The sequence below is a fragment of the Phyllobates terribilis genome, unplaced genomic scaffold (assembly GCF_046119375.1).
Source record: "Phyllobates terribilis strain yellow unplaced genomic scaffold, ASM4611937v1 Scaffold_12__6_contigs__length_324123572, whole genome shotgun sequence".
Classification (NCBI taxonomy): domain Eukaryota; kingdom Metazoa; phylum Chordata; class Amphibia; order Anura; family Dendrobatidae; genus Phyllobates; species Phyllobates terribilis.
Genome location: NW_027362772.1, coordinates 124,855,811 through 124,882,692, shown reverse-complemented (window position 1 = coordinate 124,882,692; position 26,882 = coordinate 124,855,811). Strand labels below are relative to the sequence as shown.

General features: G+C 45.9%; 1 protein-coding gene across 2 annotated transcripts in view; it reads left to right on the top strand.

Moving 5' to 3' along the window:
• LOC141172259 (sulfotransferase 2B1-like) overlaps positions 1-26,882 on the top strand; it is a 649,758-nt gene that overhangs the window by 434,226 nt on the left and 188,650 nt on the right. For both annotated transcript variants that reach the window (XM_073656257.1, XM_073656258.1), the window contains exon 6: positions 11,807-11,984. In XM_073656257.1, coding sequence (XP_073512358.1) covers positions 11,807-11,984 — 178 coding nt within the window. The remainder of the gene's footprint in view (positions 1-11,806; positions 11,985-26,882) is intronic.

The following is a 26,882-nucleotide window of genomic DNA, read 5'->3' as shown; positions in this document are numbered from 1 at the left end:
GTCCCAAAACATTTTCAGTGCCCTCAACAATGCAGTTAACGGGAAAGTCCACCTAACCACGGACACGTGAACAAGTGTTTGTGGGCAGGGATGGTACATCTCGCTGACGGCACACTGGGTTATCATAGTGGAAGCCGGGACCCAGTCGGACCTTGGGACGGAACAAGTCCTCCCGACGCCAAGAATTGCGGGCCATAGGTCAATCAGGGTTGCCCCCACAGTCTACAGCTCCTGCACCTCATCCTCCTCAGCCTCCTCCTCCTCTTCAGCCTCCATCTCCAAAATGACCACATCAGTCACAAGCTGGAAGCACTGCCACGGCTAAGCGGCAACAGGCTGTGCTGAAGCTAATATGCTTAGGTGACAAATTGCACATTTGTGAAGAGTTGTGGACAGCTCTGAAAGAGCAGGCAGATCTGTGGCTCACACCGCTGAACCTACAGCCAGGCATGGTTGTGTGTGACAATGGCCGGAACCTGGTGGCGGCTCTGAGGCGAGCTCACACGTACCATGCCTGGCCCATGTGCTTAACCTCATGGTTCAACGGTTTTTTGAAACCTATTGTTAAAGTACGCCACCTGTGTGCCCACTTTAGAAAGTCACCTACAGCTTCCACCGCCCTTGCCGTGTTTCAGTAGCGTTTGCAGCTTCCGGCTCGCAGACTGGTGTGTGATGTCCCCACACGTTGGAACTCTACACTGCAGATGTTGGGAAGGAATTTTGAGCAGAAGAGGGCAGTTGTTGAGTACCAGCATCAACAAGGCCGTCGGTATTCAGTTCAAACTCCACACATAAGACCTCAGGAGTGGACATGGGTGTCAGACATATGTATCATCCTCCAAAACTTTGAGGATGCCACCAAGATGGTGAACGGCGATGATGCCATAATTAGCGTCACTATCCCGCTTCTCTGTCTTCTGAAATGCTCTCTGCTCACAATCAAAGAGGATGCATTGCAGGTGGAGATCCATGAGATGGAGCAAGGAACCATACAGGGTGATTACACACAGCCCAGTCTCATCTCATCCCAAAGTGCATTGGGTGACAATGAGGAAGAGGAGTAGGAAGAGGAATAACAGGAGCTAGTTTCATGCACTATAGACGGTACTACCTGCACAACTGTCATACCGTCTGTTCAGCGTAAATGGCCAGAGGACAGAGAGGAGGAGGAGAGCATAGTCATCCCCTTGGTGAGGACACGGAAATCTTGCCTGATAGCAGTATGGCACGCATGGTTGAGTTTATGTTACGCTGCCTTTCCCATGCACCCTGCCGTTCTCAAAATTTTGGGTGACAGTTATTACTGGTTGGTGACACTTCTAGACCCACCCTACAAGGAGAACTTTATATCTCTTATTCCTGAGGCGGACAGGTCTACAAAAATGTGGCAGTACCCTAAGGCCCTTGTTGCGGAACTATTAAAAAAATTCCCATCTGAAAACGCTGGCTGCAGAGGTCACAGTTCATTGGACAACCAAGGAGTACAGGCGAGAGAGACACAACTCCAATCCAGCAGTGGCAGGGAAAGACTGCCAAAGTTCTGGGAGAATTTTCTCAGCCCCTCCCATCGCACAAGCCCTGAGGCGAGGGGTACTCTCACAAGGAGTGCAAAGTTTGAGAATATGCTGAGGGAGTACCTTGCCGACCGTACCAATGTCCTCCGTGATTCCTCTGTGCCTTATAATTATTGGGTATCCAAGCTGGATACGTTGAATGAACTGGCTCTCTATGCATTGGAGGTCCTGGCCTGCCCTGCCGCCAGCGTTTTATCAGAGCGGGTTTTTAGTGCCGCTGGTGGAATTATAACTGATAAGTGCATCCGCCTGTCAACTGAAAATGCTATGCTGACAGGTGGACTTTTATCAAAATGATCAAGGGCTGGATTTGGCCAGACTTCTCAACACCACCAAATGATAGCAGCGTAACAAACTCAAATCCAGTGTCTTTTTTTGGGAGGTGTATTTCCATGCACCTCTTCACACCCACACATGGGTATACGCTTCCTGATTTTGTCTATTTGTGCTTGTCCTCCTCCTTCTCCTCATCCTCCACCACCATATCACCAGGGTGAGCGTGGTCCGTGATGCAACACCCACATAATTTTTTTAAAGGGTGTTTATGATGCCCGTAAAAAAAAAAATTATACAATATGTTCATGTATACCCCCAGGGGTAAATGTTTGTCAGCCCATATACTTAGTGCATGGGCATTACAAGTATAGGAGGCCCGCTCCTTTCTAATGGGAACATTTTTTTATGAGGCCCTCTTCCACGTCCTTTCTAAAGGGCATTGGAGTGCCTCCCAATTTTTGGTAGCCCTTGCATTCACTGCATAGGCAAGCACAATGGGAGACCCACTTCCTAATAATGGGAACTTTTTTTTCAGGAGGCCCTCCTCCACATCTCTTCCAAGGGGCATTGGAGTGCCTCCAAATTTTTGGAAACCCTTGCATTCACTGCATAGGCAAACACAATGGGAGACCCACTACCTAATAATGGGAACATTGTTTTCAGGAGGCCTTCTGACCTCCACGCCTCTTCCAAGGGGCATTGGAGTGCCTCCAAAGTTTTGGCAACCCTTGAATTCACTGCATAGGCAAACACAATGGGAGACCTACTTCCTAATAATGGTAACATTGTTTTCAGGAGGCCCTCCTCTAAGTCTCTTCAAAGGGGTATTGGGGTGCGTCCAAATATTGGGCAGCCCTGCCACTCACTGCATATGCAATAACAGTATAGGAGACCCACTCTTTAGTAATGGGAACAATAAAACATAGCCGGCTGATGGCTCTCTAAGAATAGTGAGGGCAGACTGCTGGCCCTTTAAGAATAGTAAAGGCCGTCTGATGGCCCCATAAACATAAGCTTTGCGATTTTCAGAGTCCCTCCTTCATAAATGAAACACGATGTGTCTGATGATATCTCAGACACCACATGGCCAGATAAGGTTGTAAAATGTTAAAATGACATTTCCTGGTGAATGCATTTGTCATGGTTGAAAGCAATGCAAAAGTGCAAAAACACTACGTGTGAACATATCCCAAAGTGTGGAGGAGCATTTTTGTTTTTGGTTATTTAATTTTCTTTATATACAAGTCATTACCCTGGAAAGGATGTTCCTTAACATATTTCCCAGGAAAATCCATTTTGGTTTCTTTGTTGTATGCTTTATTGTGAGTTCGTAAAAGTGGCGGAATACCTCTGACAATGTTGTTGACAGAAGTGACGTGGGAGTCAGAAATGCTCCCAGGGGTCCTCCCCATGCTGTTCCCATGTCATTTGAGCACTGTTCCCAGCGATTTGGGCAATTTTTAGGCCCTCTACAGACTGCCGGGGGGAGCCGCCTGAAAAATGCTCGAGTGTCCCATAGACTTACATTGGGCTCATTGCTCAGGTCGAGCACCCGAGTATTCCAATGTGCTCGACCCGAGCATTGAGCACCCAAGCATTTTAGTGCTCGCCCATCACTAGTTGTAAAATGTTAAAATGACATTTAATCGTGAATGCATTTGCCTTGGTTGAAAGCAATGCAAAAGTGCAAAAAAGCATCAAAAATGCTACGTGTGAACATAACCCAAGGTGTGGAGGAGCATTTTTGTTTTTGGTTATTTATTTTGCTTTATATACAAGTCATTACCCTGGAAAGGATGTTCCTTAACATATTTCCCAGGAAAATCCATTTTGGTTTTGTTTTTGTATGTTTTATTGTGAGTCCGTAAAAGTGGCGGAATACCACTGACAACGTTGTTGACAGCAGTGACCTGGGAGTCAGAAATGCTTCCAGGAGTCTTCCCCATGCTGTTCCCATGTCATTTGAGCACTGGTCCCATTGATTTGGGCAATTTTTAGGCCCTCTGCAGACCGCCGGGGGGAGCCGCCTGAAAAATGCTTGAGTTTCCGATAGACTTACATTGGGCTCACTGCTCGGGTCGAGCACCCGAGTATTCCAATTTGCTCGACCAGGGCATCGAGCACCCAAGCATTTTAGTGCTCGCCCATCACTAGTATTAAGCAAACTTTCCTTTTTATCACAGATGGTTTAAGAAACAATGTTTATTGTTTAAACTGTACAATTATAATTCCCATAAAGGGGTTTGTGAGAAGATTGGAAGTTATCCCCTATACATAAGATAGAGGATAACTTTTCGATTGCTGTTGGTCAAACCCACAGGAGCCCCACAGATCCAGAGAATAGGGTTCTGAAGTGCCCTGTATGAATGGAGAATTGGTTGAGCAGGCGCCCATCCTCTCCATTCATCTTATGGGGGTGACAAAACCAGAAGAGTGCAGCACGGCCATCTGTGGTGATCTCATTGAGAATCCAATCTCCGTATTGGTGGGACCTCTGTGGTCAAGCTTCCAGTGATCTGGAAGTTATCCCCTATTCTACGGAATATATTATTGTAGATAATATATTCTCTCAGCTGCACACGGAGGTAGACACAGGTATGCTGTCTCTTTAAAACTTCTGGTTGGTTTATTAAAATGCAGCGTAAACCAACACTGAGTCCATAAAAGAAAACATGGCCCTTTGGGCAAAACAGAGCAAAATGGTAATACAAAAGCACAGTCTTTGTGGTAGCAGGGATCCACCTGCTCAGCGTTCACCAACTCATCGGCCACCGATGAGCGGGGGCACCAAAAAGCGTTATTAGGGTGCCAACCTCCACGTCAGGCAGGATCATATTAGAGGCATATTAGGGCTATACAAGTCCTTGCTAATCTTGGAGCAATTATCCTCCTCAGGGAGATGTGCCATTATTAAATCTCTGACAATTAGAGAAATATTCTAGTGAATGGAGTATATACTACCACGCTCGCAAACATCAAAAATAAGTGTCTGAAAGAATCTAGAACACCAGGGGAATCATATGTCAGGAGTAGTGTTGAGCATTCCGATACTGAAATATCGGGTATCGACCGATATTCGCGGTATCGGAGTTCCGATACTGAGTTCCGATAGTTTTAGAATATCGAATACCGAAATCGGAAGTTCCCATAATGCCTGCGCTCTGCAGTGTCTCTGAAGGATGACAAGCTGGATGGCAGCACTCAGCTTGCTGTACTTGTCATTTAGTGTTAAAGGATTTATTAAAAAAAATAATAGCGTTTTCATGCACCGTCTCTTTAAAAAAGCCAGCCGGCAATTCAGCAGCGGTATACACTGGTACCCGACAATTTACAACAGAAAGAATAGAGCATCACACATAGATTAGATATATAGAAACATGTCAGTCACATATATAAGAAGTACAGTGACAGTGTTGCTTACTGTACTTGTCATTTAGTGTAAAGGATTTATTAAAAAAAATAACAGTGTTTTCATTCACCGTCTCTTAAAAAAAGCCGGCCGGCAATTCAGCAGCGGTACCTGACAATTTAGAATAGAAAGAATAGAGAATCACACATAGATTAGATAGATAGAAACATGTCAGTCGCATATATATGAAGTACAGAGACAGTGTTGCTTACTGTACTTGTCATTTAGTGTAAAGGATTTATTAAAAAAAATAATAGTGTTTTCATGCACCGTCTCTTTAAAAAAGCCGGCCGGCAATTCAGCAGCGGTACCCAACAATTTAGAATAGAAAGAATAGAGTATCACACATAGATTAGATAGATAGAAACATGTCAGTCACATATATAATAAGTACAGTGATAGTGTTGCTTACTGTACTTGTCATTTAGTGTTAAAATAAAGGATTTATTTAAAAAAAAATTGACGTGGGGTTCCCCGTAATTTTAGGCTCTAGCGGAGGTTAAGCAGACAGATGGGGCAGATGTTTGAAGCCTGGGAAGGGGGTAATACCCACGGAGATTCCCAGGCTACTAATATCAGCCCCCAGCTAAATACCTAGCCTTTACTAGCTCATAAAATGGGGGATCCCCCCAAAAAAATGACGTGGGGTCCCCCCTATTTTAATAGCTAGCAAAGGCTAGGCAGACAGCTGGGGGCTGATATTAATAGCCCAGGAAGGGTGCCATGAATATTGGCCCCCTCTCAGGCTAGAAACGCCAGCCGTCAGCCGCCCCAGAAATGGCGCATCCATAGGATGTGCCAATTCTGGCACTTAGCCTCGCTCTTCCCACTGCCCTGTAGCGGTGGCAGTTTGGTAATAGGGCTGGGGTTTATGTCAGCTTATAATGCCAGCTGACATCAAGCCCAGGTTAGTAATGGAGAGGTGTCTATAAGACACCCCCATTACTAACCCCATAGTCAAAGTTAAAAAAAAAACACAAACACCCAGAATAAAGTCCTTTAATTGAAATAAACACACAATTCTTTATTGTTCTAAATTAAACCATACTTACCATCACGCCCATTCCAGCTGAAGCCAACGATCTCCTGCAATAAAAGTAAAATAATAAAGCAACATCATCCTTACCTTTCCATGGTTCCCACGACAGCTTCAGCTCTGCTAGATTCACATGACAGGCTGGATCGCTGCAGAAAGCTGCCATCCAACTGGCCATGCCGCAGAGACTGAGAAGGGCACAGGGCAGTGGGAAGAGCGAGGCTAAGTGCCAGAATTGGCGCATCCTATGGATGCGCCATTTCTGGGGCAGCTGACGGCTGGTGTTTCTAGCCTGGGAGGGGGCCAATATTCATGGCACACTTCCTGGGCTATTAATATCAGCCCCCAGCTGTCGGCCTAGCCTTTGCTAGCTATTAAAATAGGGGGGACCCCACATCATTTTTTGGGGTAGGTCCCCCATTTTAATAGCTAGTAAAGGCTAGGTATTCAGCTGGGGGCTGATATTAGTAGCCTGGGAAGCTCCGTGGGTATTACCCCCTTCCCAGGCTTCAAACATCTGCCCCAGCTGTCTGCTTAACCTCCGCTAGAGCCTAAAATTTCGGGGAACCCCACGCCAATTTTATTTTTAATAAATCCTTTATTTTAACACTAAATGACAAGTGCAGTAATCAACACTGTCACTGTACTTCATATATATGTGACTGACATGTTTCTATGTATCTAATCTATGTGTGATTCTCTATTCTTTCTATTCTAAATTGTCGGGTACCGCTGCTGAATTGCCGGCCGGCTTTTTTAGAGAGACGGTGCATGAAAACACTGTTATTTTTTTTTAATAAATCCTTTACACTAAATGACAAGTACAGTAAGCAACACTGTCACTGTACTTCATATATATGTGACTGACATGTTTCTATCTATCTAATCTATGTGTGATTCTCTACTCTTTCTATTCCACCAGCGGCACTAAAAACCCGCTCTGATAAAACGCTGGCGGCAGGGCAGGCCAGGACCTTCAATGCGTAGAGAGCAAGTTCATGCAAGTTCACATCATCAGACACATCCTGTTTCATTTATGATGAAGGGACTCTGAAAGTCACAAAGCCTATTTTAATAGGGCCATCAGATGGCCCTTACTATTCTTAAAGGGCTAGCAGTCGGCCCTCAAATTGATAGCCGGCTATGCTTTGTTATTCCCATTATTAACGAGTGTGTCTCCTATACTGTTATTGTGTATGCAGTGACCGCAAGGGCTGCCAAAAATTTGGAGGCACTCCAATGCCCCTTGCAAGAGAAGTGGAGGTCGGAGAGCACTCCAATGCCCCTTGCAAGAGACGTTGAGGTCGGAGAGTCTACTAAAAACAATGTTCTCATTATTAGGAAGTGGCTCTCCTATAGTGTTTGTCTATGCAGTGAAGCAACGGCTGCCAAAAACTTGGAGGAACTCCAATGCCCCTTATAAGAGACGTTGAGGTCGGAGAGCCTCCTAAAAACAATGTTCCCATTATTAGGAAGTGGGTCTCCCATAGTTTTTGCCTATGCAGTGAATGCAAAAGCTTCCACAAATTTGGAGGCACTCCAATGCCCCTTGGAAGAGACGTAGAGGTCGGAGAGCCTCCTAAAAGCAATGTTCCCATTATTGGGAAGTGGGTCTCCCATAGTTTTTGCCTATGCAGTGAATGCAAAAGCTGCCAAAATTTGGAGGCACTACAAAGCCCCTTGCAAGAGACGTAGAGGTCGGAGAGCCTCCTAAAAACAATGTTCCCATTATTAAGAAGTGGGCCTCCCATAGTGTTTGCCTATGCAGTGAATGCAAAAGCTGCCAAAAATTTGGAGGAACTCCAATGCCCCTTGCAAGACACGTAGAGGAGGTGATATGGTAGATATCGTGGTTAATGATATGGTGATGGAGGATGAGGAGAAGGAGGAGAACAAGAGCAAATAGACATAATCAGGAAGCAGACCAATGTGTAGGTGTGAAGAGGTGCATGGGAACAGACCTCCCAAAAAAATACACTGGATTTGAGTTTGTTACGCTATCATTCGGTGGTGTTGAAAAGTCTGGCCCAATCCAGCCCTGCTTCATTTTTATACGAGTCAGCCTGTCAGTATTTTCAGTTGACAGGCAAATGCGCTTATCAGTTTAATTCCACCAGCAGCACTAAAAATCCCGCTCTGACAAAATGCTAGTGGCAGGGCAGGCCAGGACCTCCAAGGCGTAGAGAGCCAGTTCATGCCACGTGTCCAGCTTGGATACTCAATAATTATAAGGTACAGAGGAATCATGGAGGACTTTGGTACGGTTGGCAACGTACTCCCTCACCATCCTCCCAAACTTTGAACTCCTTGTGAGAGTACCCCGCGCCTCAGGGCCTAAAAGATGGAAGGGTATGAGAAAACTGTCCCAGAACTTTTATAGCGTTCCCCTGCCTCTGCTGGATTGGAGTTGTGTCTCTCTCGCCTGTACTCCTTGGTTGTCCAACGAACTGTGACCTCTGACTCCAGCGTTTTCAGATGGGAATTTTTTTAATAATTCTGCAACAAGCGCCTTCTGGTACTGCCCCATTTTAGTAGACCTGTCCGCCTCGGGAATAAGAAATAGAAAGTTCTCCTTGCAGCATGGGTCTAGAAGTGTCACCAACCAGTAATGACTGTTACCCAAAATTTGGACAACGCGAGGGTCACGGGAAAGGCAGCGTAACATAAACTCAGCCATGTGTGCCAGACTGCTAACAGGCAAGACTTCCGTGTCCTCACCAAGAGGATGACTGACCATGCTCTCCTCCTCCTTGTCCTCAGGCCATCCACACTGAACAGACAGTATGACAGTTGTGCAGGTAGTACCGTCTACAGTGCATTAAACTAGCTCCTCCTCCTCTTCCTCATTGTCACCCAATCCATATTGGGATGAGATGAGGCTGGGCTGTGTGTAATCACCCTGTATGGCTCCTTGCTCCATCTCATCCTGCTCCACCTGCAATGCATCCTCTTTGATTGTGAGTAGGGAGTGTTTCAAAGACAAAGAAGCAGGATGGTGATGCTAATTATGGCGTCATCGCTGCTCACCATCTTGGTGGAGTCCTCAAAGTTCTGGAGGATGTTACATATATCTGACATCCATGTCCACTCCTGAGGTCTTATGTGTGGAGTCTGAACTGAATACCGATGGTCTTGTTGATGCTGGTAGTCAACAGCTGCCCTCTTCTGCTCACAAATCCTTCCCAATATCTGCAATGTAGTGTTCCAACAGGTGGGGACATCACACACCAGTCTGTGAGCCGGAAGCTTCAAACGCTGCTGAAACACGGCAAGGGCGGCTTAAGCTGTAGGTGACTTTCTAAAGTGGGCACACAGGCGGCGTACTTTGACCAGCAGATACGGCATCTCCGGGTAGGTTTTGAGAAACTTCTGAAACACAAGGTTAAGCACATGGGCCAGGCATGACACGTATGTGAGCTCGCCTCGCCTCAGAGTCGCCACCAGGTTCCGGCCATTGTCACACATTACCATGCCTGGCTGTAGGTTCAGCGGTGTGAGACACTGATCTGCCTGCTCTTTCAGAGCTGTCCACAACTCTTCAGCGCTGTGTGGTTTGTCATCTAAGCATATTAGCTTTAGCACAGCCTGTTGCCACTTGGCCGAGGCAGTGATACAGTGCTTCCAGCTTGCGACTGATGTGGTCATTTCGGAGATGGATGCTGAAAAGGAGGAGGAGGTGCAGGAGCTGTAGAATGTGGGGCCAACCCTGATTGACCCAGAGCCCCAGTCCTCAGTGTCCGGAGGACGTGTTCCGTCCCAAGGTCTGACTGGGTCCCGGCTTCCACTATGTTAACATGTTAACCCAGTGTGCCGTCAGCGACATGTACCGTCCCTGCCACAAGCACTTTTCCACGTGTCCGTGGTTAGATGGACTTTACCAGTAACTGCTTTGTTGAGGGCACGGCTAATGTTATGGGACACGTGCTCGTGTAATGCGGGGACGGCACACTGGGAGAAATAGTGGTGGCTGGGGACCAAGTACCGAGGGCCGGCCGCCGCCATCAGGTTGTGGAAAGCTTCTGTCTACATGAACCTAAAAGGCAACATTTCTAGTGCAAGCAGTCGTGAAATGTGTGAATTTAGTAGTGTGACTTGTGAGTGTTGGCTGCGTATTTGCGCTTGCATTCCAAGGACTGGAGTAGGGACAACTAAAGCTGCGCTGGGAGAAGGACGTGGACGTGCTTGCTGGTGGTGCTAGTTGATAGTGTGCAACGACAGGTGCAGAACGGGAAGCATCTTCACATGCGCCATGGACAGAGGATTGGCTTGCACTCACAACAGTGAAAGAAGCAGTGGTGCCACCCGCAGACACTGTTCCTGGACCCTGGAGTTCAGCCCACTTAGTCAGGTGCTTTGCTGCCATGTTCCTGATTATGCTGGTGGTGGACAAGATGGTAATTTTGCTACCCCTGCTGATGCTGGCCTAACATGTGGTGCAAATGGCCTTTTTGGGGTTAACGGCAGAGTCTTTAAAAAACAACCCAACTCGGGAAGACCTAACAGTTGTATTGGCAACTTCCGTCGTGTTGAATCGCAGTGATATGTGATACGTGTGATGGAAAACCACAGTTTTAAATAGCTGGCCTGTAGATAACTATGTTTAACAGCGACCTCGTGTCAATAACTTCACTGAAAGGCAATGGAAGAAAAAGCCGCAGTGGAGGAGCCCTAGGGTAAGGGGGTAATTAATGGACCTTTAATAAAACTAGTATGATCCACAACGCGTTTCGATGGTCACAGCCATCTTCATCACGTACCAACAAAATTTCAATGGAGGCCAGAAATGGCAGAATTTTCAGCGCAGTTATATGTGATCCATGTGACAGACAAACCACAGTTTAATATAGCTGGCCTGAAGGTAACTATTTTTAACAGCGACCTCGTGTCAATAAGTTCACTGACACATTGCAACAAAATTTCAATGGAGGCCAGAAATGGCAGAATTTTCAGTGCAATTATATGTGATCCGTGTGACGGACAAACCACAGTTTTAAATCAATGGATTTTTTGAGCTGTAATATGAAAAGGATCTGGCTGTATTCTGCAGTGCCAATAAGCAAATGGAGCAGAAAAACGGTGTTCTCTTTTTAAGCAAATAATCAGGATTAAGATCCCCAAAAAAATATTCCTGGCCCCTGATACCTGGGGCTATTTCTAGAAATATCTGTAAAAGCACGAGCAGCAGCCAGAACTGGAATGCGCCATATGCACTGCAGTCTGACACATACACTGCCTGCCTAGCACTGATATCTATGCAGCTGGATTAGTTGAGATGGATATGTGAATAATATATGGTGGTATATCTACACTAACTAAGAAACAAGCAAATCTCTCCCTAGCTCAGCAGCACCTCTCCCTACACTGCCTGATTCCAGAGTGATTGTGACGAGCATGGTCTGATATAGTACCGAGCATGCTCGCTCATCACTACTTATTACTTGTCTGAAGAGCTAGTACTGTGATGTGAATGATACACGATATATGGGTGTAAATAAATGTCATCTTTTTCAGGATCTCCGTGGCTGTGTGGTGAGAATCTGTAAATTCTTAGGACAGGATTTAGATGATGCACAGATTGACTTGGTTGTCGAACATTCATCCTTCAAAGCCATGAAGGAAAATGTAATGTCAAATTGGACTCATCTTCCATCTAAAATGCGAAAATCAAAAGGATCCTACATGCGTAAAGGTAACTTGTATCCTTCTAACACATTGCAGTCAATGGGGGCCATTCATCAAAATGTTTTGCCAGAGAACTGGTGTAAACCCATTGAAAAGTCACCAAGTTTTTGCGCCATGAATAGTTGTGCAAAAATGTTGCTACTTTTGGCATTTATTACACCAGCTTGAAGCAGCTCCGCCAAAATGGGCAGAGTCGAGCTGGGATGGATCTTTGCTACACCCATCAAATTCTGCAAAAGGGTTTGTGTTTCTTATGCCAGAAATGCTATTCCAGTATCATTTCTGGTGAGGTGCGCGAAGACGCACAACACTGAGGGATGTCAAGTTCATTACTTGACGTGCACCTCTTAATGAATTTGGCTCATCGTACTCCAGCGAGCCTTTCATTAATATTATTAGCGTCCGCATCACCAGTCTTAAGAATCGGCCCCAATAACTTTGTGTAGATAATAGCAGATAAAGTTAACTAAGTGGGCTGCATTTATTATCTTTGATTTTCCTTGTTCATGTAGAAATCAACGTAATATTTATCTCTTTTTGACACTCTGTTTCTTTTTTTCTCCTTATGTTGTTCATGCCACTTTTTATTTTTACTATTTTTTTCATCAACATAGTCATATGAGGGATTGTTTTTTGAAGGGCAATTTGAAATTTTTAATGGTAGCATTTAATTTGCAAAATAATGTATTAAAAAAAGCAATTCTGACTTTGACATTTCAGGTCACACATTAAACAGAAAAATGACATTTTAACTTTATCCTGTCGGTCAGCGTGTGACCCATAACTTTTATTTTTCATTTCTCTGTCAATGGAGCTGTGTAAGGACTCATTTTTTTGCAGAGCCAAGCTGTAGTTGTTTTTGGTATTTTTATGCTGTGCACAAAACTATTTGATCACTTTTTATTCTATTGGGAGACAAGGTGACCAAATACTGCAATTCTAGCATATTTTTAACAGAATTGACTGCCGGATAAATCAAATTACACTAGGTTTTTTTTTCCTTTTATCCTTTTTATTTACAGAATGGGAAAGAAAGAACAATATTTTTTTTATCCCCTTGTTTTCTTCCCTTTGAGAACTTGAACCTGTAATCCCTTGATTGCTAGGTATTGACCATTGTATCCAAACGGTAAATCTGGGCCAGGCTGGGACAGAAATTCAGCCCTGGCATTTGAGATCACACAGATCCACTTGCAGGGCGGTGAATGTAAAAAATGTTTGTGAATTTATGAATTATTGGTGATCAAGATGTAAATCACATTAACAGAATAAAAACTGCTGTAAAGCCAGAGCAACACTATTTGAATTAAGGTTCCCTCTAGAAAATCTACATTGTACTTAATGGCAGGCAGGGTCATAATTTTTAATACAAAGCTCCAAGTACACAGTGCCCCTACCCTAGAAAGGCATCTCTACTGCAAATATGGCCCTGCTTGACATTATGGGAAATCAAATTTTAATGTAAATTAAATGTAATTCCACAATACATACTAGGCCTCTTTTCTCCTGATTAATGGGTCATACCAGGGTACCCTGCTACAAAGCCAAAATGATGCAAGGCATAAGCCTGAAGCAATAATAATATAATATAAAATGCCCCACTGAAATAATTACTTACACTTGCTCTTTAAAGTAAATTATGCCATTAATTCTGTCCACTAAAATCAGAAATACAATATCGGGGAAGTTAAGGATCCGGCATGTCTGATTTTCAACTTTCCATTCTTCTGCTCTCCTTGAGATTGGGAGATTAGTCTACTACTCTATTCCATATTTTTTTGTTAGCAGTATTCAGTGGAATAACGGTATACAGTGATATACCGTCACAGACATCAGCATCGGTCTAACTCTCAGCATCGGTCTAACTAATGGACCCCTATGAACACTTTTAGTGTGCACATCAGGAACTTGTCTTGTTTACATGCTAAACACATGGCACAAATCGGTTTAGAAGGGGTTCTTTGTTCTATTAGACTATTTTTTACCTTCAGGGTAAATGTAGCATTATATACCTTACATTAATATAAACAGCCGTTCATGTTATGCTTGAGTCCACCAAAATGGGAGCTGCTCATACAGGGTGGCTCTTCATTTTGGCTCATACAGTGTGATCCTGAGTGGTGGACCTTTCTAGAGGATGTTTATATGTTGTCATGGCTGGACTTTGGGGCTCGATCTGATGATCTCTTGCTGTGTGGTCTGTTTCTCTCTCTGTTGGACCAAAGCCAGTGTTGTCTCTGTCCAACTGCTGAAAATGCTCTTTTGCTTAGCTTGCTCCTTTGCTTCTGTTCAGATGTTTTCACTTACTCGTTTGATATGTGCTTTCACATCTTGGGAGAGGGATTTGTCTAGTCTGTATATGAACCTGTGGTATAAAGGTTTAACATCTCCCCTGGTTTGTTCATCCCCATGTGAGTGTTAGGGCTCAGTCATAACGTATGCCATAATAATTCTGTGATTGGCTTTGAATGACAGGTCGGTCTTTAGATTTTATGTAATGTAAAAAAAATAAACACTCAGATTAGTCAACTGTTCATGTCCAGGGGAGAAAGCCAGGGCAGGTGAACAATAGGGTTTGTGTGTCAATTCAAACTGCCATCCCTTATGGCCCCCAACAGGGGGCTACACACACAGAGATGGTCTCCTTCAAATTAGGTGGGTTCAGCTAATGTAGCATTTACACCAGTAGATAATCAGTAGACGAGCATTTGTTAGGCCTGTGACGACACCCCATTTATTCTTAATTATGCCAGACATAATATTCAGAAGGCCCAGGGACATGAGCTATTGTTCATATGTGACTGAACATTAACTCTTGTTGTAGGTTGAGTTTATGTTTGTTAACTTGTCGAATGCTTGCTGACTACCTATTGTGTCAGTCCCTGCAGCTTATTGTTGTGTTATCCTTGAGGGACAAAGGCACAGGTTAATTGAACAATCAATATTTGCTAAATTGGAGAATGCCTACTGATTATTGTATCAGTCCTTGCAGCTTGTTGTTCTGCAAACATTGAAGGACAAAAAATGCAGGATAATTGAACACTCAAACAATGAGGGATTATCTCCTCCCACCTCCCCCCAAACCTGTGGATAATGGCCTGAAGGACAACTGTGGGTATAAAAGGGACCTCTCTCCTTCTACAAGGAGACTCTAGAGGACAACAGGCAAAGCACCATGGCTCCAACCAGAGGAATATATATTTGATTCACTACCCATCACTGACACATTTGGAGAACCCAGGTTGGGACAATCAGGTCACCTGGCCACTTACCTCAATGTACTTTGCCAGCTTCCTAAGCTTGTCTCTACCTCCACCCTGTGGGTGCTCGTCAAAAGTGGGGTGCCACTGGTTGGGGTACTTGGCCCTGGAAGCCCATCACTGTGCACTTTACATAGTAATAATGTCTCCTTTATGCCCTATAGATGGTAAAATTGCCCCCTGGAAAATATTAGTGCCCTGTGCAAGCACCCTATAAAACAGTGCCCACATTTTGTCCCTAAAAAGTAATAATGCCCCCTGTGCACCATTGATGGTCACAAAAGTCTGAGTACCCATATAACAATAGTGCTTCTTAAGTGCCCACTTAACACTTAATAATGTCCCCTGAGTACCCCAATGTACAACTCCTCTATACAGAGTATGATGTTCCCATAGCTCCATTATACACAGCATAATGCACTCACAGCTCCATTATACACAACATTTTGGACCCACAGCTCCCCTATACACAGCATAATGAGCCAACAGCTCTCCTATGCACGATATGATGGGCCCACAAGTCCCCCAAACACAGTATGATACCATCAAAGCTCCACTATACATGGTATGGTGGGCCAACAGTTCCACTATACACAGTATAATGCCCCCACAGCTCCCCTATACACAGTATGATGGGACCATAGCTCCCCTATACACAGTATGATGCCTCCACAGCTCCTCTGCACAAAGTATAATGTACCCACAGCTCCCCTATACACAATATGCTGAGGCCACAGTTCTCGTATACACAGTATAATGGGCCCACAGGTCCCCTATACACAGTATGCTGAGCCCACAGTTCTCGTATACATAGTATAATGGGCCAACAGCTCATCTATACACAGTATAATGCCCTCACAGCTCCCCTATACACAGTATGCTGGGCCCACAGTTCTCCTACACACAGTATAATGAGCCAACAGCTTCCCTATATACAATATAATGGACCAACATCTCCCCTATGCACAGTATAATGCACCCACAGCTCCGCTCACACTATATTTTTGACCCACAGCTCCTGTATACAGTATAATAAGCTGTACTGTGTTGGCCACTCCCCTCTGATATATATGCTTGCCACTGGCACTTTGGAGTTGCCAGTGATAGTTCTTCTTCCTGATTAGGTGTTGGAGGAGAAATTCAGTGTTTGTAGAAGCCCGTTGGAGAGTTGTTCAGGAGATTTCTGCTTTGAGTTGGTTTGCATGCTTATCCTCATCCTCTCCTATTTGGTTTCTATTACCTATCCCTCCCCTATGTTCCACTATGTTGTTTTGTGAGTATATTTGTATCATGGTAGTATTCTTTCATCCTTGTCTGTCTATCCTTGTCTGTCTGGTTAGTGTAATCCTATACACTTCAGCCTCACACCTCCCTGGGTGGGGAAGGGAACAGATAAGGTTTAAGATAGGATCACAGTAAGGTACATGGCCCTGGCGTCTCCAACTTCTAGGGTAATACAGAAAACAGGGATTGACTAGGGCGCCCCCTAATTCGAGGGATCAGGTAGGTACCCATCGTCCCTAGTCACTACTTGACACCCCCACAGTAGGCCTCAGACTGTATAATGACTCCCACATTAGTTCTCATGATGTATAACGGTCCCTGCACATGATGAGGACCCCCTACAGATGTCCCCACAATGTATGAGGAGCCCACAAACAATATGAGAGTCCCCCACACTGTATGAGAGTCCCCCCACACTGTATGAGGGTCCACTACACTATATGAAGGCCTTCCACATTGTATGAGGGCACCCTACAGTAGTCCCCACACAATATGATGGCATCCATGGTAGTCACCAAACTATATAATGGTCCCCACATTAGCTCCCACACTGTACAATGGTCCTCACATTTGCCCCCAAACTGTATAATGGCCCCCATATTAAGCCCAAAACTATATAAAGGCTCCCTTATTATCCCCCAAACTGTATAATGGCCCCACATTAGCCTCCAAAACCGTATAATGGCTCCCACATTAGCCGCCAAAATGTATAATGGCCCTCGCACTTTATGAGCGCCCCCCCACAGTAAACCTCAGTGTATGAGGGTCTCCCATTGTTTATGATGCCCCATAGTCACACCACAAGTTTTACTGAAATTAAAAAAGCATCATATACTCACCTAATTCAGTATCCTGACGAGGGCTTTGAGGACCAATATGCTAATACCGCTGACGCACACACAGGTCGTCAGAGCACCAGTGCCTTGGCCACTCCATCACCCTGCCGATCTGTAGACCACAGAAATAAAGCGACCTGCAGTCTACAGAATGGTGAGCCGTAGTGCAGGGAGATAATGCTTCCCTGCATTACCTCTGTATGCCGATATAGTTAAGTGATTGAGGGTCTCAGTAACGCTCGGTCGGCCCCCCTGGGTGCAGGGCCCAGGGAAACTCACCTTTTGCCCCTCATAGCTACACTATTGCTCTTTCACACTGTATTGATGCACACAACACCAATTACTTGCACCACACAAATACTGAGGTCAGAGCTGAGGCAAGAGTCCGAGAACAAGAGACTGTGACAGGTATGGTCCGAAGGGATGAGAAAACTGCCTGATCAATGCTGAACCAGTCTGGTCCCGTGAATTACAACAGGAGATACCAGAAATTAGGGGGGAGCTGTTAAGCATGAGAAAACCCCGGAATCAAATTCCATATCCCAAAGTGAAGAGAGGGGATACCCCCCTTCCGGTGATCAGCAATACAGGCCTTGGTGCCAACCAGATGAGCGTGCGTGGAGTTGACTGTTGAACTTGTGGGGAAAAGGGGCACATGTCGAGGAATTGCCCCACTTGAGGCCGCCAGCAATGGAGGCCGCCGTTAAACTAAAGTGCCCCGTCAGGGAGCAATCCGCTGGGCTAGGTACCACTGAAGGGGGGACTAAATGCTCCAAAGACGTCATCTTCGAGAGTCCCACTATGTGGACTGAACTGAACGGGTATAGGATTCATTGCCTAATGGACACGGGGTCTCAGGTGACTACAATGCCTGGAAGTATATTTCCTTCAGCGCTTCCCAAATAGCATTGTCAATCAGTTACCCATCCCAGTAGCGGGGGTGGTATGGATGGACATAAGAGTCAATGGACAGAACCTATGAATAAAGGGTAACGTGATGGTGAAGGGCCCCATCAGTGGTGGACGCATTGTAACATTGGAGATGAAGTCCTGAAGGGGATAGGACAATTCCTGCCAGGTAGCCAGTGAGGAAGCAACTGGAGGCTCACGACACGGCACCATCCTAGTAGAAGAATATTCCAACAGCTAATCCAGGCTAGATTAATCTAAAAGTTGCCAGTCGCCTCCCAGGCCTTGGGAAAAGTGGTGGTTCCTACTGCTACTTGCCCTGACTTTGCCACATGGTCAGACAGTGCTCACTATTAGAGATGAGCGAAGGTTTCAATATTCGATTCGGATTACGATTGCCGAATTTGCAATATTCGCCGATATATTCGTCGAATGTTCGTCGAACGTTACCGAACGCCATAGGATTCAATGGGGGGGCCAAAAAAATAGCGTACACAACACCTTCAAACTGGCCCAAAAGCTGCCAAAACACATAAAGTTAGGGATAGACACCTGGAAAGTGCCATCAATTGACCCAGAGTACAAGTACTATAATTATTATTACTATTACAGCGACATTTATTCTGTGGCGCTTTAAATGTAAAAAGGGGTCCCCGACTGGTACAAGAGGAGAGAGGACCCTGCCCGCGAGGGCGCACAAACAATGTACAAGGGATGGGTGAGGATACAGTAGGTCAGGGTACAGCTAGTTGTGCAGCGGTATGCTGGAGCGAGGGTTACCGATTGTACACTTGTCACAAGAAGTGGGTCTTCAGCTTCCTCTTCAAGGTTTTCACGGTAGGTGACAGTCTGATGTGTTGGGGTAAAGAGTTATCACAGTAGAGGAGGTGCATGGGACAAATCTGTCAAGAGTCTAAATCATGTTAAGCTTCCAGGAGCTCACAACTGAGCAGATTAACCCCTGCACCGATTAATATGAAGGCGAAAGGCTTCTTTCTAATGACTGCAGGAGTGGAGGAATCAGATGCCGTGGTCTTCTGGCTCCTCTCTGTCACAGTAAACCCATGACACCTTGCAAGCTTCAACACAATGTTCACAAAGTAGACAGCAGCAGTGGTCGGTCTCCTAGACAACGAGCTAATTCCTTTATGATGATAGAGGACAACATCTGCAAGTAGTTTGTATGTTCTCCCCGTGTTTGCGGGGGTTTCCTCCAGGTTCTCTGGTTACCTCTTGAATAAAAAAGAAGCCATACAGGAGTGTTCACAGTTCAAAAAATTAGGGCCTGACACCACCATTTCCGTGGCCAACAGATTGGAGATGGTGGATTTCCACCTCTTAGCTTTGTCATGTGTAGGATATGTGACCACAACTGTGGGACCGAGAGCTGGCTGCAGTGCTGAGAGAGGGCAGAGTATGGTGAAATGGACAAACTGCTGGACAGTGAGTGAGGTGCAGGAGACATTACGGTGGATTGAGAAACATGCGGTGTGCTTGGTGAAACAAACGCAGCATGCATGTCCGCTTCCGTTACAGCTGACAGGCTCTCACTCAGCCTGACTGGAGCGGGTAGAGAAGCAGAGGTTCTGCGGTGGGAGATGTGCATGCCAATACTTGGTATGGTAACAGAGGAGGAGGAAGAAGCAGCAGATGCGGTTGATGGTGGTTGTTGAGGTCTGCTGGTCCGCATTTTATCGCAGTGAGATTGCCAGAGTAATGCATGTTGATTACGCATGTGAAGGTTCATGCATGTAGTAGTCAAATTTTACACTTTTTCCCTCTACTGAGTTTTTTATAGCAAAGTTTACAGATAACTTTAGTTGGCTCATGCTTTGTGGTCTCAAAAAAGGCCCAGGCTAGGCAACCCTTGCTGCCCCTCCAAGCTGCAGACCTGCGACCACTGCTGGCCACTGCACAGTTGTGGCTAAGGATGCAGTGCTCCTCGTGCTTGCATCACTCCGTGTTTGTGCCATAGGATGCAACGTAACCTCCTCGTCTCGTCGATATTCTCCAAACTATTTCAAACTGAGAGCACAGACAGTACAACCGATGCACAACACTGTTCTATGCCATAGGTCCTGCTCTTTCTGTCAGAATCTCAGTAATTGCACAAAAACAAAAAAAAATGCTGCAAGGTCGATTGAACAGGTACACAGCACAGGACTCATCTACACTATCTGACTTCCACAGAAGCGCCCATCTATCTACCTAATATCTCTCATTACACAGGAACTGGGTGCAGGAGCAATGTTTGTCTTCAGCGGTGAAATGCATAAAATGGCGCTGAGGGTACATGGCTGTTTTTTATATAGAGAGGACATGTGATTTCAGTAGCAATTTGCAGAAGCCCTTGTGTCGGGGACACTGTGGATACTTCCTGCACTCTGGCTAGCTGCACTTTCCTGACTTAAAGTTACCACCTACAGGAAAAAAAAAAGTGTGCAGCTGTGGTGCCCTGCTACGCATTGGTGCCACAGAACCCAGAAGGGTGCATGGATGGACTTCTCCACAAGAGGACCTCACTACATTCATACACCTCCACCTTCCACCTCAGACCAGCAGAGGTAGTCCGTTAGGGACATATATAGGGAAGGTTGAGCCAGGCAGTTCAGGCAGTCTGTGAGAGTGTGTTGTAGTTGATGTTTAGTGTTCAGAGAGGAACACAGCTCAGAGTGAGCAGAGAGCGTGCCGACGCTCAGGGAGCGGTGAAGACGCAGCACGCCAGCTGCCGAGTAGTGAGGGCCCCGAGTGTGGTCGACGGCGAGGAGAAAAGGAGAATGGAGCTAAGGGGGCAGAGGAGCATAGTAAGCTCACTCTGTTATACAAACCGGACAAAGGGTCCGAGCCTACAGGGACCCTTTACACCCAGTAGGGATAACTGGAATCCCAGGAGGACTACAAGTCCCTGGCAAACCTGAAGCTAGATACCTACAGGACCAGGAACCACGAAGGCCCCGACGTCCAGGGAAAGTAGTTACCAACCAGTGGTCCTACTTCTGAGCAACAGGTGAAGTAAAAGCAGGACACATAGTCTAGGCTCAGTTGCAGGCTGGCCAGGAACATATACAGAGACAGACACGGATCAGGAGGCCCTATACCCGCTCACTGGGGCGAAGTCCAAAAGTGCACCCTTCACCTGGAGTACCCTGGACCGTACCTAACAACAGCACCAGTAATGGTAATGAAGCAAATCCCCTGTCTCTGTCCGTTACTTCTGCTGTGCCATCGCTCCCCCTGCACCACAACACCCAGTGCAACCTGCATCATTTTCACTGCCCTGAGGCCTGCTCCACCTGTGGGGAGACGTTCCACCTCAAGCTGCCCTAACACCTGCCTCAGAGGACTGTCGCAGCACTGGTGATCCTCACCAGACAACACAGGTGGCGTCACGACAAATCCCCTATAAATATCCCCTTTTTGCACTGACCGCCCTGGGTCATGGACCGGGCCAGCCACCATGATCTCCCCCAAAAGCAGCCATAAGGCCCAGCTGCCGTGTACCCCACGGCCCTGGGGGCGAGTCATAGTTGATCTGACCTGTTCTGAGCTATCACCAGCCCCCCCCCACTCATGTACCACGTCTCCCCGCTTATCATTCAAAGGTAGTGTTGAGCGAGCACTAAAATGCTCGGGTGCTCGAAGCTCGGGCCGAGCTCACCGTGATACTCGGGTGCTCGACCCGAGCAACGAGCCCAATGTTAGTCTATGGGAGACCCGAGCATTTTTGCAGCGACAACCCCGGCAGTCTGTAGTAAGCCTAAAAAGCCTAAAAAGTGCCCAAAACGATAGTGACAGTGCTCAAATGACATGGGGACAGCATGGGGATCGCCCCAGGAAGCAATTATGACCCCCAGGTCACTGCTGTCAACAACGTGGTCAGAGGTATTAAGCCACTTTAACGGGCTCACAATAAAACGTTCAAAAACTAAACTGAAACGGTTTTCCTGTGAAATATGTTAAGGAACATCCTTTCCAGGGTAAAGACTTGTGTATAAGGTAAAATAAATAACCAAAAACAAAAATACTCCTCCACACCTTGGGCTATGTTCACAGGTAGCGTTATTGATGCGTTTTTCCACTTTTGCATTGCTTTCAACCGTGACAAATGCATTCACCGGGAAATGTAATTTTAACATTTTACAACCGTATCTGGCTATGTGCTGTGTGACACATGCATACAGTGCTGAAAAGACATGGGAACAACATGGGGAAGACCCCTGGAAGCATCTTTGACACCCAGGTCAGTGCCTAAGAGTGTGCCCATCAGAAGTGATCCTTGCCGCATCAGAAGATGCAGACTTGCAACTATCCCCGTGCAAGTCCTTGTCCCAGGGCAGTGTTCAATTGTACCTCCCCCTTTCCTTGCACTGCAAGCGCAAGTATGCATCCTGTCACCCACCCACCCCCAGGCTGCAATACCATACTGCTTGTTTGCTTGCACTTGAAATTGGGCCTTTTAGGCATGTGGAGGAGGAATCTGGCCACCACGTCATGGCTGCGTCGGCGGCCTGGTATCCATACTCAGTCCCCAGCCGCCCGGCGTCCGGGTGCCCACACACGGTCCCCAGCCACCTCGGGGCGGCTGGGTGTCCATAAACGGTCCCCTATTTGAAGGACAGCCTAACCATAAACACATGGACAAGTTAATGTGGCCAGGGATGGTCCATCTCACTGACGCCTTCACACTGGGTTAATATTGTGGAAGCCGGGACACAGTTGGACACTGGGATGCAACACGTCCTCAAGACATAGAGGATTGCGGGCCTGGGTCAATCAGGCTTCAACACAAAGTTCAAAAGGTAGACAGCAGCAGCGGTCGGCCTCCTACACATTGAGTAAATTATTCATGATCATGAGGCCATCCATCTCCTTAGCTTTCTGTTCCTTGGAATGCAAGCGCATGTATGTAGTAGCGGCTAGACCTGAGGTGGTCAGCGTTTAGGCGCATATCCTACCTCCTCTGAGGATTGCTGGATGTTTTCCTGCTACTATCCCAGTTCTATGACTCCCGTTAAAACAAAGCTTCGTGTGATGAATGATGGATGAGGTGGTGGCAGAGGAGAAAGAGCAGAAGGAACAGGGACCATTCACATCAATATCAGGCCAGTCAACCACACATGTCTTGTAGGATATGTTTCTGTACCAAAAGGAGCGGTTCGGCTACACAGTTATAGGGCATACAGTGAGTGCAATGCCTACCAAAAATTTCAAGGCACTCCAATGCCCCTTGGAAGTGACATGGAGGTCAGAGGGCCTTAAATAAACCGTTTTTTCCATTTATAGCAACTGGGTCTCCTGTACACTGTTGGCCTAAGCAGTGAATGGAAGGCTTTCCAAAAATTATGAGGAACTGCAATGGCCCTTGAAACAGACGTGGATTACAGCATTCTAAAAGCCTTCTACCCATTATTGGGGAGTGGGGTCTCCCTTAGTGTTCGGCTATGCATTGAAAAGCAAAAGCTGACTAAAATTAGGAGGAAATGCAATGCCCGTTGGAAGAGTCGTGGAGGTTAGAGTTAATTAAAAACATCATTTTAATGCCCCTTGGAAGAGCTGTCGAGTTCAGAGTGGTTTAACAAGACGGATTTAATGCCCCTTGGAAGAGACGTGGAGGTCACAGTAGCTTAACAAAACGGTTTTAATGCCCCTTGGAAGAGACGTGGAGTTCAGAGTGGTTTAACAAAACGGTTTTAATGCCCCTTGGAAGAGACATGGAGTCAAGTGTGGTTTAACAAGATGGTTTTAATGCCCCTTGGAAGAGACTTAAAGGTCACAGTAGCTTAACAAGACAGTTTATTGCCCCTTGGAAGAGACGTGGAGGTCACAGTAGCTAAACAAGATGGTTTTAATGCCCCTTGGTAGAGACGTGGAGGTCGCAGTAGCTTAACAAGATAGTTTTGATGCCCCTTGGAAGAGACGTGGAGGTCGAAGTGGAATAAAAAGACAATATCAATGCCCCTTGGAAGAGACGTGGAGGTCACAGTAGCTTAACAAGATGGTTTTAATGCCCCTTGGAAGAGTGGTGAAGGTCGCAGTGGAATAAAAAGACAATATCATTGCCCCTTGGAAGAGACGTGGCGGTCACTATAGCTTAACAAGATGGTTTTAATGCCCCTTGGAAGAGTGGTGGAGGTCGCAGAGGAATACAAAGACAATATCAATGCCCCCTGGAAGAGACGTGGAGGTCACAGTAGCTTAACAAGACGGTTTTAATGCCCCTTGGAAGAGATGTGGAGGTCACAGTAGCTTAACAAGACGGTTTTAATGCCCCTTGGACGAGACGTGGAGTTCAGAGTGGTTTAACAAGACGGCTTTAATGCCCCTTGGAAGAGACGTGGAGGTCCCAGTGGAATAAAAAGACAAAATCAATGCCCCTTGGAAAAGTGGTGGAGGTCGCAGTGGAATAAAAAGACAATATCAATTACCCTTGGAAGAGACGTGGAAGTCACAGTAGCTTAACAAGACGATTTTAATGCCCCTTGGTAAAGACGTGAAGTTCAGAGTGGTTTAACAAGACGGATTTAATGCCCCTTGGAAGAGACGTGGAGGTCACAGTAGCTTAACAAAACAGTTTTAATGCCCCTTGGAAGAGATGTGGAGTTCAGAGTGGTTTAACAAGACGGTTTCAATGCCCCTTGGAAGAGACGTGGAGTTCAGAGTGGTTTAACAAGACGGTTTTAATGTACCTTAGAAGAGACGAGGAGGTCACAGTAGCTTCACAAGACGGTTTATTGCCCTTTGGAAGAGACGTGGAGGTCACAGTAACTAAACAAGATATTTTTAATGCCCCTTGGTAGAGACGTGGAGGTTGCAGTAGCTTAACAAGACGGTTTATTGCCCCTTGGAAGAGACGTGGAGGTCACAGTAGCTAAACAAGACGGTTTAAATGCCCCTTGGACGAGACGTGGTGTTCAGAGTGGTTTAACAAGACGGCTTTAATGCCCCTTGGAAGAGACGTGGAGGTCCCAGTGGAATAAAAAGACAATATCAATGCCCCTTGGAAAAGTGGTGGAGGTCGCAGTGGAATAAAAAGTCAATATCTTTGACCCTTGGAAGAGAAGTGGAGGTCACAGTAGCTTAACAAGACGATTTTAATGCACCTTGGTAAAGACGTGGAGTTCAGAGTGGTTTAACAAGACGGATTTAATGCCCCTTGGAAGAGACGTGGAGGTCTCAGTAGCTTAACAAAACAGTTTTAATGCCCCTTGGAAGAGACGTGGATTTCAGAGTGGTTTAACAAGATGGTTTCAATGCCCCTTGGAAGAGACGTGGAGTTCAGAGTGGTTTAACAAGACGGTTTTAATGTACCTTAGAAGAGACGAGGAGGTCACAGTAGCTTAACAAGACGGTTTATTGCCCTTTGGAAGAGACATGGAGGTCACAGTAGCTAAACAAGACGGTTTTAATGCCCCTTGGTAGAGACGTGGAGGTCGCAGTAGCTTAACAAGACGGTTTATTGCCCCTTGGAAGAGACGTGGAGGTCACAGTAGCTAAACAAGACGGTTTAAATGCTCCTTGGACGAGACGTGGAGTTCAGAGTGGTTTAACAAGACGGCTTTAATGCCCCTTGGAAGAGACGTGGAGGTCCCAGTGGAATAAAAAGACAATATCAATGCCTCTTGGAAAAGCGGTGGAGGTCGCAGTGGAATAAAAAGACAATATTAATGACCCTTGGAAGAGATGTGGAGGTCACAGTAGCTTAACAAGATGATTTTAATGCCCCTTGGTAAAGACGTGGAGGTCACAGTGGAATAAAAAGACAATATCAATGCCCCTTGGAAGAGACGTGGAGGTCACTGTAGCTTAACAAGATGGTTTTAATGCCCCTTGGAAGAGTGGTGAAGGTCGCAGTGGAATAAAAAGACAATATCATTGCCCCTTGGAAGAGACATGGAGGTCACAGTAGCTTAACAAGATGGTTTTAATGCCCCTTGGAAGAGTGGTGGAGGTCGCAGTGGAATACAAAGACAATATCAATGCCCCCTGGAAGAGACATGGAGATCACAGTAGCTTATCAAGAAGATTTTAATGCCCCTTGGTAAAGACGTGGAGTTCAGAGTGGTTTAACAAGACGGTTTTCATGCCCCTTGAAAGAGACGTGGAGGTCACAGTAGACTAACAAGACGGTTTTAATGCCCCTTGGATGACACATGGAGGTCACAGTAGCTTAACAAGACGGTTTTAATGCCCCTTGGAAGAGACGTGGAGGTTGGAGTGGAATAAAAAGACAATATCAAAGCCCCTTGGATATAAGTGAAGGTCACAGTAGCTTAACAAGACGGTTTTAATGCCCCTTGGAAGAGTGGTGGAGGTCGCAATGGAATAAAAAGACAATATCAATGCCCCTTTAAGAGACGTGGAGGTCACAGTAGCTTAACAAGATGGTTTTAATGACCCTTGGAAGAGTGGTGAAGGTCACAGTGGAATAAAAAGACAATATCAATGCCCCTTGGAAGAGACGGGGAGGTCACAGTAGCTTAACAAGACGGTTTTAATGCCTCTTGGAAGAGTGGTGGAGGTCGCAGTGGAATAAAAATACAATATCAATGCCCCTTGGAAGAGACGTGGAGGTCACAGTAGCTTAACAAGACTGTTTTAATGCCCCTTGGAAGAGAC